Here is a 12,741-nt window from a genome sequence, read left to right on the forward strand (position 1 = left end):
TTTATGAGACTCATTTTATAATTTATTTCAACAATTAGAATTGTGTATTTTTTAGACCTGTCCTAAAGGGTTATGTCTACCAAAAATCATTTATCTCTATAATCATATGATCGTTGGATTATAATATTTGTTTGATTTGTTTGATTCTTTTCAATTACTTTTAGTAATAATGAAACTATTATGTTCGTAAGAACAAAAAGAAACAGATCTATTGGATTTAGAGTTTTTTTTCGTAGAATCTTATTCGTTCATTTTCTCCACTATAACTTAATGGTTTTGGATTTGTCTATTTTTTACAAAGATGATATATGAATTATGTTCTAAAAAATAGACGGTTTGAATAGTTAAAATATATTAAAAATATGCTCTACAAAAATACGTGTTAAAAAATAGTATCACTAATCCGCTTTAATATATATACATATATAATATTGGGGTTTAGAGTTTTCTTAAGGGTCATTTTCTTACCTGCCGATTGCAGAAAATTCTTTTTAATTCCTCATCCTCGTCAGTCGACAGCAGCATGAGATTTAGATATGGAGACCGCATGATAAGATGTCGAGGGACGTTTTCTAGAAGAGAGGAGGACAACGACCCTAACGCTCGGTGAGAGAAAACAATTAAGCAACCCCTTAGTCAAAATAATCCTTCTTCTAGATCGAATTCTCACAGAACAATACACGGCACAACACCGCTAGCTCTAGTTTCGTATGCGTATTCGTGGATATACAGTGGCGGAGATAGAAATTTGTTGTACCAAAGAGTACGTAAAGAGGCAGGTTTCCAAGAAGAAAAATTCTACGACGTATTTCATCAAACACCTTGCCCTTGTGTTTCAAGAAAAACTCAAATACTGGAAGAACAGCACAGTGGCTCTACCAGCCTTATGGGCAAATATGAGCGAATGCCATTAAAATATTGTCATATCTGGGATCAAACTATATATGGAAAAGAATCATTTTTTCAATCCCAAATTAAGAAGTTTGAAATTAACAAGAGGGTAACAGTGTAATATTCGTTTGAAAAATCTACTAGAAACTAACCAAATACAAAATTTAACACGTTGTAATTGTTACCAAATACGGCATCACTATACATGCATATGAAAAATGATTTTTCAGACACTTATTTTTTCCTTCTACAGTATCTTTTTTTCTTTCGTTCATGGAGACTCTTTTGTTCAATTCAACACCTAAAAAAAAAAGAAAAGTACACGTGAAAAAAAGAATATGCAAAAATCATTTCTCATGACTATGTTCATTTGATATTCCGTATGAATCAACTGTTGCAAGTTTTGTTCTCCTGCGCATCAAATGACGCGAATGCGATTAATTAAATTCTAATAGTTAAATCGTGAAAAATCGTGTGTGAGGTTTGTACAATCTTTGCATCGTGAAGAAAAGAAGAGATGAGAGACAAACCTTAAATCCTAAATCACCCAACCGCACTTTCTCTTTGTTATGTTTCTTGGGACATCTCTTCTTCGTTATATTTGAAGCCTTGACTTGGGTTTTATCAGCCCAAAATCAACAAATTTTTAAGAATAACATTAAGGCCCAATCTTTTTCATTTCACCTCAGTTTAGATTGGGATCACGATGATGGATCCAATTGGGATTTTTTTTTTTTTTTTTTTTTTGTTGTTTTTGTTATTGTAACTAAGGGCACGTTTGTTATGTTGCAGAAGTTTAAGGTGCTTAAGCGTTGTCTTTGAAATTGGAATTCTCATATTTCTGGTAGCTAACACGACTGTTCTTAATGCTCTACATATGCAAGAAGCTTTTTGGCAAGACTGAGTTTGAGTCAAATAGCTTCCTAAAGGTGATCATAATATTATTTTTTTTCCATGCTTATGCATGTGGTAGGTCTTCATCTTCGAGAAATGCTACCCTTCTAAATGGTGATACTGTGTTTTCTTTTCCGATTAATATTGTTGATCATGTACATAAACTTTTATCAATTTGCAAATTACTACTCCATCAAGTACTCCCATATTTTGGAATTGGAGAGCGTTCAGTCGACGGAATTATCTACTCGATCTGATCATATGAATATGCATGTCCAATGAAACCGACGAAATACATTGACGAGGCCACAATATAACAAGTTCAATGCACATCTTGAAGGTTGGAGTTAGTTCTCACATACATCCACACACACACACACACACACACACACACATATATATATATATATATATATATATATATAAAGATATTAAAGATCATATATACTCATCTTTATCTTTAAATACCCGCGTACGTGTGAGAATACTTCACATGCATTAATTTTTCATTTGTTATACACACCACTAAAGTGGCTTGTAAATTGTGGGGAACTATAATGCACATGGTTTTTCTCAGTACCCATTACTTGGACACTTGAAATCAGTATGGAGAGTATGGGCATTATATCAAAGAAAATAGAAAGTATGGACATGTATTTGTTTCAGTCAACGTCTACTACTAGAAACCACCTTCATATAAGGGCCATGTATTTGTTTTGGTATGGATATGTAGCCCGCCGGAAGAAAGATAAATATACAAGTAAAAAACAAGTGAAAATGAGAGAGATGGGCATGCACTATATGGGCCTAAAAAATCTATTTGTTCTTGTTTTATTCGAGCGATACTCTAATATATTTGATCTAAATTATAAGAAAATGAAATTCAAAGATTCCGCAAATTGATATCAATTTGGTATTTTATTAAAAACTAAATAAGGTTATTTTCGTCTTTAAAACAAAGTCAAATTGAGGATAATCAATATAAACTAAAGAACAAAAAAGTAAACCCAGTTCTTCGATCTATAGCAAATCTCAACTGACCTTTGGTTCCAAGGAAAACTACCATTCGGTTGGTTCACTTTAAAATTCATATGTACATTTTTTAAACGTAAATTCAAATTGCAAGTAACCTAACCATTAAAACTTGGACATAAATTCTTAACTACAATGGTCTTCAAGATCCTGACTGATTGTATCATAAACAAATTACAAACATTCATGCTCTCCAATTTCATCACCCGAATATATATATATATATATATATATATATATATATATATATATATTATGCATCCATTATTTACGTACATTGGCAGCAGAAGATATATGGCCAACTGATCATGCATGTATAGAGATATCATATATATGTAGATTGCAGACTAAAATATTGTTCAATATTATCACAAATAGCTAGCATAGAGCCAAATCGGGAGGAGAAAGAAGAAGGAATTTCGCTTCTGCATATATTAAAGGCCACATGGAAGTTGCGGTGTGACAGAATCCGTGACACAATTTAAAATTGACATATATTTTTTTTTTTTCGGTCAAAGGGAATTTTTATACAAAGTTCAGAATGACAAATTGCAAAGATTTCGCAGTTAAAAGCGAGAAATAAAACAGTCCTAAAAAAAAGGATCAGTACAAACAAGACGCCATACATGCACACAATGCATGAGTAAAGGTTCTTATCTATACCTAAAGCAAAAAATTACATAGGAGCCCAAAAGTTAAGGTCCAATTGTAGAGGCCCAAAAGTGACCACACAAAAAAATCTAAAAATCCTAAACAGATCTCCGCCAACCGCGTACGCCGCTGAATCGGTGAAGAAACGACTGCAAGGTGCACGGCTCTAACCCATCGTAGTCACTCTGTCGTGGAAAAAGTGCCAAATCTTATATTATATGTTTTTACACGAACAATTAAAATCTAAACATACGCATGCCTTCTTCATTTGCTAGACTGCTAGGGTTTCGGCTTTTGGGGTCCAAATCAGCCCTTGTATTAGATAAAAGTTCAAATCTATTCATATTGATGGAGATACAATGAACCGGGCGCACAAGAATGTTGTTGTATACAACGTGCGTATATAATATCGCTAGTGTGAAAAAGAAAAGAAAAAAAAGAGTAAATGATACAAACAAACAGGAATGAAAAATATGGGTTGCTGTCAATTTACCAGATAGTCAGAATAATTACACTTTTAAGTATGACTTCTAATGCATGCGTTATATTAATTAACCTAGATTTTTTACTGCTTCAATGACTTGGAAAAATAATTAGAAACGTGGTAATTATACAAGATAACTTGATTCTCGACCAAGCTTAATTATACCTTCGTTCTTTCAAAATTAGTATTAAATTAAAGATTATAGGGACCAGCAGGACCATTAATTTTCCGGTTGAATTAGTGCAAAGCCAGGCTTTTCACTTTCTAAGAGCATCTTCAATGAAGAAAATGCAAATCCGAGACGTAGAAGTCACATTTTTATTTTTTGAATATGTAAATTTAGGATGATATAAAAGTGATGGGTCCAAGCTTAGATAATTATAATTAGGCCTAATTAAAGAGTCCACCACAAGCGGTTGCCTCCCAATTGGTCCCAGCTTTCTTTAATTGCCCACCATTATTTAGTGTGGTGTACACTCACCATCATATTTATCACAGTTAGATGAGTTTGAATTTTGAGATTCGTGTAGCAGACATGCACAAATCTCAAAATTCAAACTTATCTAATGGTAATAAATAAGGTGATGAGTATACACCACACTAAATGGGGGTGAGCCAAAATGCACTTCTATCCCTTAGTCAATTCACTTTTCAAGGGTAAGAATAACCCATGAATCGAAATTATACAATATAGCAATGGTAATTACTAATTGAGGTGAGAATCATCTAATTCATTTCTATTATTAAATTTGTAGGGTTTTTGCTTGGAAAATGATTTTTACACCCTGCTCTTTAATTATGTCTGTTAATTCATTAATGAATTATTTAATGTAATGTCTAGAAAATATACGCAGAACCCAAAAGGTGAAAGAGAACTGATTTTATTTTTTCTTCGATATGAGCAAGTTTGGAGAAGAAAAATCAAATATACAGCTTAAGTGTGTGTGGATCGATGTTATCTTTCTTACAAGAAGTGGAAACGGTATCTAAGATAGGGATATTATTTTGATTTATGACATACCATGTGTTACTAGCACATATCACATTAAATCAATTATCTCGAACATGAACAATTATGTATCAAATCATAAGAAATAGTTTTATTTCATATATAAAAAAGTAAATATTATTTTGACTCACGACTTTTTTTCGAACGAATAATATTATCTACACTAAATAGGAGATGGGTGAGCTTAACCTCACGACTTAAGTATGCAATTTATTTATTTATTTATTTATGGGAATCATTTCGATAAACATGGTCTTACTTGATTGAGCACTGGCTTAGATGATACTAATTTAAAAGGCGTTAAGAGACCCTCTTGGTCCAACCCTGGACACTCTAAGATCATTTTTTAAACCTACTTCCTCCTCTATCTGTTGCGGGTCAAGGACCCCTTCGCCTTCTTCAAACTCCATTCGTGGTATCCAGGTTCAGTTCATTTAGAAAAGACGTCAGTCTTAGGGAGACCATGTGATTCTTTATTTGTCAGAATCATTCCAAGGATAAGATCATAAAATGATAAAATGGCTAGAAGCACGATTGAAATTTATTTTGGATTTCAAAAGCAATTTAAATGTTTTTTTGAAAGAAGTACATTTGCACAAAACGCTTGAAGTGTTTTTTCATAATCCACTTTAATTTGTATTGATGATTTCAAAAACACTTTCATCAAAACCACTTTCAATTATTTTAAAATCTCTTTGAAACAAGCCTGTAATAGACATATAACAAGAGATTTCCATTAGTAGCTAACATGATTGACCTTGATCACTATCTCGCTATCCAAACCGATTAGCCGACATGCATGATGCAAGAGAAAACAAGACTCGTCAATCACCATGTGTGTCACCCTCTTGGATTTTAGCTACTTAACAGTGATCAAATTGGTCATATTTTCTCTTTCTTAATTCAGTATGATGTCAAGTAAAATCAAAGTCTATACATGAGACAAATCCAACACCCCGATATACAAACACTAGTTATGATTCAAGGTAAGTCCAACTTACTCTTTCACCATATGAGAGTTGTTTTAGTATATATAATCTTAGTATCGTCACATAATGTTGCTAAACTATTCGTATTATAATATGTTATGTTACCAAATCTTTCATGTTATGGTCACATCTTTATCATATTAATAAGGTAATGTAAACAAGTATGGCACAAGAAAGAGGAGAGTATACTCAAGGACATGTTTGAACTACAAGAAGACCTAAAAGCACTTCTTGATAACAAAAGTTAAAATTACTTCAGAATTATAGAAGAAACATTTAGTGCTTTCTTCGTGAAGCACTTCCAAAGGAGAGTGCGGAGACAAAAATTTTATAAGAGAGCTAGCATTAAAGACTTTGGTTCCAAGTAATTACTAAGGGGGCTTGTAGGGTTTTTGACTTTTTACTTTTCACTAGGACGAGTGCCGAGTCTGTTGAAAGCGAAGCACATAATTCATGAGAGATGAAATGGTGGGTTTAAGACCACATTAAAGGGCGGGGTTTTCCCCAGTTGAGCCACATTGAATGCCACGCGGTTTTGCTAGGCAGGAGAAAAAGAAGCAGAAGAGGAGGGGAGAGAGAGAGAGAGAGAGAGAGAGAGATGCCACTATAGCTGACTTTGGCAAGCCTTGCTGCCATTGGAGTAAATGCTCTTGCTGTCACCATTTGACTCTTTTGCTACCCTTGCCGCTCTGTTGTTGATATCTTTTAGGTCAGCGTCTTCCCCTATCTCTTAAGACCCCCCCCCCCCCCCCTCTCTCTCTCTCTCTCTCTCTAGGCTTCATTTGTCTATTTATGCAGACCAAACCCTCCATTTTTAGTATCGAGTCTCTTGTCTTAGCATCTTCCGAGAAAGAAAGAAAGAAAGACATATAGTTCCAAGTGAGTGAGAGGATACATAGCAAGAAACTTGGGAGACATTCTGTGGTGGTGATTTGATTAAAGAACAGAGAAAAGAAAGGTGAAATATTATGGGGAGGCCTCCTTGCTGTGACAAACAAGGGGTCAAGAAGGGACCTTGGACTCCTGAAGAAGACATCATTTTAGTCTCTTACATTCAAGAACGTGGACCTGGAAATTGGAGAGCTGTTCCTACCAATACTGGTAAAATTTCTTTCTTTTCTATCTTCTGTTTTTTCTTCATTTTTTGGAGTGAAATATTGGATTTTGCTTGGAATGAAAACATGGGTTTTGTTTAACTTTGAGATTAAGAGTGGATGTTAATTTGTGATATTTTACCTTTAATTTGTCACATTTTTTTTTCTTTGGGAATCCAACTAATATGTATTTTGTTCTATTTTGGTAAATCCAGGGCTGCATAGATGCAGTAAAAGTTGCAGGCTTAGATGGACTAATTACCTCAGGCCAGGGATCAGACGCGGTAACTTTACTGACAAAGAGGAGAAGATGATCATCCACCTTCAAGCTCTTTTGGGCAATAGGTAAGTATATTAAATATAAAATCCACCATATAAATTTGTAGATTTTCTATGTGTGTTACATTACATCTAAGTCGTAAAACATCCATTTTTTATTTTTTTCAATCTGAAAAAAATATTCAGTCTAAAATAAATTTGAGTAGGTTTGGATTCTGCAAATCTAATTAATGGCACCATTGAATGTGTGATTGCAGATGGGCTGCAATAGCTTCATACCTCCCACAGAGAACTGACAATGACATTAAAAACTATTGGAACACACACTTGAGGAAGAAGCTGAGCAAGCTCCAAGCTGAAGGAGGAGGCGCTGAAGGCCTTCACTCAAAAGATCAAGGACTAAACAGCAATTCTTCCTCACAGCCAATATCCAGAGGACAATGGGAGAGGAGGCTTCAAACAGACATCCACATGGCCAGGCAAGCCCTCAGAGATGCCCTTTCCCCAGAAAAGCCACTGACTTTGAGTTCAGATTTGAATCCCACAGATGGGTTTTCAATTTCGAGCCCGAAGAAACCAACCCTAGATCAATCAAGCAGTTCCACTTATGCTTCAAGCACTGAGAACATTTCAAGATTGTTGAAGGGTTGGATGAAAAACCCACCAAAGAAATCAGCTAGCTTAACCAACTTGGCTAATAATAAGACAGATTATCAGCATTACTCATCTAGTGAGGGAACCACATCTGTGGCAAATACTGCCAATAGTGGCAATGTTGAGCTATCTGATACGTTTGAGTCTCTGTTCGGTTTTGAGTCCTCAAATTCCGATTTGTCTCCGTCTATGTCGCCGGACAGCTTATTCCAAGGCGAAAGCAAGCCGGATCTTATCAGCGATCAGTTGCCGCTGTCTTTTCTTGAGAAGTGGCTGTTTGATGAAAGTGCTGCTCCTGCTGCTCTAGGGAAGGACCACTTCTTTAGTGATATGCTATCAGATCATGGAAATGCTAACTTTCTCTGAGGAGTTTGCTTGTTTTTTCCGGAAAGATCGTAATATCTTAATTAATTGTTAGTCTTTTGCTTAATCTAATCTGGTTCTAGGTGTTATTGGGACTGATTAATTTCACGGTGCCTTGATTAGCAAGGGGAAATTGTTAGAACCCCTCACTGCTAGAAAAGGAAGTGTAAAAATTTTATATTATTATTATGTCAATTGTCAAATGTCTCAGAAGCTAATAATTATATTTCCCATTTCATGCTTAAGATTTTGTTCTGTAAGATGTTGGAATGTTGTTACGAATTGAATTATCATACACCATTTTGTTGCCTAGTTTCTTTTCATGATCACTACATGTATATTATATTCTCGTTATCTTGTGTAAATATAAAGAGTTCTTTCATGCTAGCTATTGTTCTTGTTTCTTCAAACTTTAAAATACTTGAATAAATTGAATCAAAATACAGATTCAATGTTTCTTGGACATTTGCATTCGCTTCACCTAATTAATATATAACCGAATCAACATTGCAATAAACGATGACTGCGACTTGCGCGTGAGCTGGTTCTGACCGTTTGTGCTTTGTAACCATCGTTTCATTCAATAGATTAGCATCAATTAATGGTACTCGTTGTGCACAGATGGCTTTCACTTATTCGTGGCAATGTAAACGATAATGACAGATTTATGTATGCCAATGGAAACCAAGTCAACCATGCAGATAGCATAATTGAATGTTAAAACACAGAATTAAAGTCAACAGTATTGCAGCTTGCATAATTAAAAAATGTAATTGAAGTAGGTGGAATCATCAGTGAGGGTTTTTATGTCTAGCTACATCCTGTGGAAATTTGAATGCTTTACATAAAATTTCTCCTAGCATTACTAGTCTACTTAAACATTGCAGTCCAAAAACAACCATTAGGAAGAAACTTTAATCATGCGTTTTAAGCTAAAGCTATTTCATTGTACCAATCATAACAAACTGATTGGGCAAAATTTAAACAAAAAATAAATATCAATTACGTCATCCATTCTTATTATAATAGATGAAATATTAACATTTGCGACTATGTGACCCATCATACAGAAAACTTTGTCAACCAAATGGGTAGGCGAAGTTGCATTGGAAGTGGGCAAATTGGCCTTGAAACGAACATGTGAAGCGTTTGATGGCTGGCCAAGAAAACTATATAAAACATGTGAAGGCGTGATGTTCATCACTACTACGTGTCTTTACAAGTTGTTTTTGAACCCTGGCCAAGCAAGTAATCTAGACTGTAAAGGCAAATTACAACCCCATAAGAAAAAGGCATGCATGGAAAATGGGAATTATGGGATGATTGGGTAAGAATCACAGGTAATTGGTCCCTAAGAAACACTATTCAAAATACGTACACAATACGCACTACTACGAAACTATTTATTAGTGTCGCTATGATAACCGACAAGAAACATATATTACTGTCGGATATTAAGCAAAATCCGACAGAAAATAGATGCAGTGGCGGATATAATAAGCGACAGAATTGCCAGCGTCAGAAAATGAATTTTTCGACAGAAATTGTGTCAGATATAATCGACAGAGAAATTATTAATAATGATTAATAAGAGCATTCTCTGTCCGATAAAACCGACAGAAAATATATTAATAATAAAAAAAATATAAACCACTTTCTGAATCATTTCTTTCCCTTTCAAATGTATTAATTTCTGCTTAACAATAAAGAACCAAGCCATTACTGCTGCTTAGAGAAGACACAAAATTCCTAGTTTTTTTCACTATGCTCAGGGAAGGCAACAATATGAGATTTACTGCATAATGATTTATCAATACAAATCCACAAAAATGATTATGGCAACAACTGCATGCACCTCAGAGACACATATTAAAATTTTCACATAAACATTCATGGTGTTAATTCCTCTTGTGAACAGAACGTATCCGATTCTGAAAAGTTGGTTAAGACTGGAAGTTTCTTGCACATTAAGTGCTTGCGCCTCTGCAACAGCAACAAAACCAAAATGGTATCCATCTTTACAATGTCGTATCTTGCTTTTTTATACATGTTGAATGGAGCTGTATCAATCATCCTACAATGCAAGTACACCTCTCTTGAGGAACTCATCTGCGAGATTAGTTCCATGCTTGCCTTCAAAAGATGCCATCCAATGCCCCTCCTGAAAATTTACGAAGTCATAATCTTAAATCAAGTCTCATTTGAGACACAGTGAACTAAAGCTTTGTCTTTTCAAATCTGGTGTTATATGTGGGTAGTTTTGTGATCATTCAGTTCAAAAAACAATACAATTACGAAAACCAAACGCATTCAATATATGAATTACGACAAGAATAAAATGCAATGCAATTATGCCGAGCACATAACATGCCCAAGAAACAACATTTGATAAAGTAAAACTTCAATTGGGGAAGCAAAACAAACCTCCGAAGCAATTTTTTCATCACCATGTTACTAATATAAGGTGAATTCTTGGGAGGAGTTGGTGTAGGAGGAGAGGCAACGACACCCTTTTTGTTAAAGCAAACTTCCACAGTCCCCGCCAAAAGCTCAACTTCATCTTCTTCTTCTTCTACTTCTTCCAGTCGCTGTTCTTCTTCTTCTTTGTCCTTTTCTTTTCTTCTTCTGTAAAACGTGATGAGCGTGACGGTGTTGGGAAGAAGCTCCATTCTTTCAAACAAGTACTGCTTGACCAAGCAGCCCAACACAGACACATACCCAGAAGGCAAAAACATGGACTCTGCAAACGACTTAGCGAGCAACCAAGCCATTATTGCTGCTTGGAGATGGAAAGGTTTTATTTTGGAAAATTTTCATTATTGTCAGTTAAAATTGACATAATTTTTTTTTTAAATAAAAACCAACATAAAATTTTCATTACTGTTGGTTATAACCTACATAAACAAAATGGCAGCTGTGACATCCCACATCACCCAGGGGAGTGATCCTTATATGTATATTCCCATTCCTACTTAGCACGAGGCCTTTTAGGAGCTCACTGGCTTCGGGTTCCGTAGGAACTCCGAAGTTAAGCGAGAAGGGGGCTAGAGCAATCCCATGATGGGTGACCCACTGGGAAGTTGCTCGTGAGTTCCCAAAAACAAAACCGTGAGGGAATGGTAAGCCCAAAGCGGACAATATCGTGCTACGGTGGTGGAGTGGGCCCGGGAAGTGGTCCGCCCCGGGCCGGGATGTGACAGCAGCAAAATTCCCTCCCAAAATTTTAAATTCCCCCAAAATTTTGTTACGATTTAAAAAAATAAAATAATAATCATTTGGTTTAATAAATAAATAAATAAATAATATGTATTTAAATAGAATACATTTTTAAAAATTAAATAAATAATTATTTGGTTTAATAGATAATAACCCATGTAAAATATGCGATAAAGAAACAAAAAGAGAATTGTAATGAAAATGTCATTACACAAACTAAATATTGTCTAATCAATACTTGAAAAACATAAATAAAAATTTAGCACAAATTACTTTTCCCACTTCAAAATTTAGGCAAATTTAATAGAGATATGCATTCTACGAAACTAGTTTCCATGAAACTTGTTTGTAGATACTACAAGATTGCATACGTAAAAAATCGCAAAAAAAAAAAAAAAAAAAACGTCTAAAGATTAGGTAACGGAACAAAAGTTTTCGACATTTATAAACGAAAAATCACAATTTTACGGTTATTTTAGCTCCGATTTTGATAATTTTTTTACAGCTACACTCCTCGACCCTATAAGATTGCAATGAATGAATTTGATCCTCAATTTAAAATATTTACACTAGTGGATACCACAAAATCTTATTTTATACTTAATGGAAGTATAATATTAACTCTTAAGTGTTTGTTTAATCCATTGTTTTGACGAAACTTTTTTCAACGATCTAACCGTCAAACTTATTTATACACACTCCGAGATTGCATACGTAAAAAATCGTAAAAAATAAACATTCAGAGATTACATAACGAAACAAAAGTTTTCGACAGTTATAAACGAAAAATCACAATTTAACGATTATTTTAGCTTTGATTTTAATGATTTTTTACAGTTAATGTAACATCCCACATCGCCCAGGGGAGTGGTCCTTAAATGTATATTCTCATCCCTACCTAGCACAAGACCTTTTGGGAGCTCACTGGCTTCGGGTTCCTTAGGAACTCCGAAGTTAAGCGAGAAGGCGGCTAGAGCAATCCCATGATGGGTGACCCACTGGGAAGTTGCTCGTGAGTTCCCAAAAAACAAACCATGACGGAATGGTAAGCCCAAAGCTGACAATATCGTGCTACAGTGGTGGAGCAGGCCGGGGAAGTGATCCGCCCTGGGCTGGGATGTGACAGTTAACACTCCTCGACCCTATAAGAATGCAATGAATAAATTTGATCATCAATTTAAAATA

At 34.9% G+C, this 12,741-nt stretch overlaps 2 protein-coding genes across 2 annotated transcripts; one reads left to right on the forward strand and one right to left on the reverse strand.

The window, feature by feature from the left end:
* The first annotated feature begins 6,538 nt into the window (after positions 1 to 6,538).
* Positions 6,539 to 8,731, forward strand: LOC137740115 (myb-related protein 306). Its single transcript, XM_068479924.1, has 3 exons — positions 6,539 to 7,051; positions 7,260 to 7,389; positions 7,581 to 8,731. Exons 1-3 carry the CDS (start codon positions 6,919 to 6,921, stop codon positions 8,341 to 8,343), a joined length of 1,026 nt encoding a protein of 341 aa, XP_068336025.1. The 5' UTR covers positions 6,539 to 6,918; the 3' UTR covers positions 8,344 to 8,731.
* A 1,499-nt stretch (positions 8,732 to 10,230) lies between these two features.
* On the reverse strand, positions 10,231 to 11,111 carry LOC137739309 (GCN5-related N-acetyltransferase 5, chloroplastic-like). The gene is made up of 2 exons (XM_068478864.1): positions 10,765 to 11,111; positions 10,231 to 10,501 (listed from the first exon to the last, which is right to left on the reverse strand). Exons 1-2 carry the CDS (start codon positions 11,109 to 11,111, stop codon positions 10,231 to 10,233), a joined length of 618 nt encoding a protein of 205 aa, XP_068334965.1.
* Positions 11,112 to 12,741: the final 1,630 nt, after the last annotated feature.

The sequence above is a fragment of the Pyrus communis genome, chromosome 7 (genome assembly GCF_963583255.1).
Source record: "Pyrus communis chromosome 7, drPyrComm1.1, whole genome shotgun sequence".
NCBI classification, from domain to species: Eukaryota; Viridiplantae; Streptophyta; class Magnoliopsida; order Rosales; family Rosaceae; genus Pyrus; species Pyrus communis.

Bases quoted from the DNA above. Each gene is read 5' to 3' on its own strand.
- LOC137739309 (XM_068478864.1), bottom strand. From the start codon at position 11,111: ATGGCTTGGTTGCTCGCTAAGTCGTTTGCAGAGTCCATGTTTTTGCCT. The intron at 10,502-10,764 runs GTTTGTTTTGCT...GTAAATTTTCAG, and splicing joins ATGAAAAAATTGCTTCGGAG to GAGGGGCATTGGATGGCATC.
- LOC137740115 (XM_068479924.1), top strand. From the start codon at position 6,919: ATGGGGAGGCCTCCTTGCTGTGACAAACAAGGGGTCAAGAAGGGACCT. The intron at 7,052-7,259 runs GTAAAATTTCTT...TGGTAAATCCAG, and splicing joins AGCTGTTCCTACCAATACTG to GGCTGCATAGATGCAGTAAA. The intron at 7,390-7,580 runs GTAAGTATATTA...GTGTGATTGCAG, and splicing joins CAAGCTCTTTTGGGCAATAG to ATGGGCTGCAATAGCTTCAT.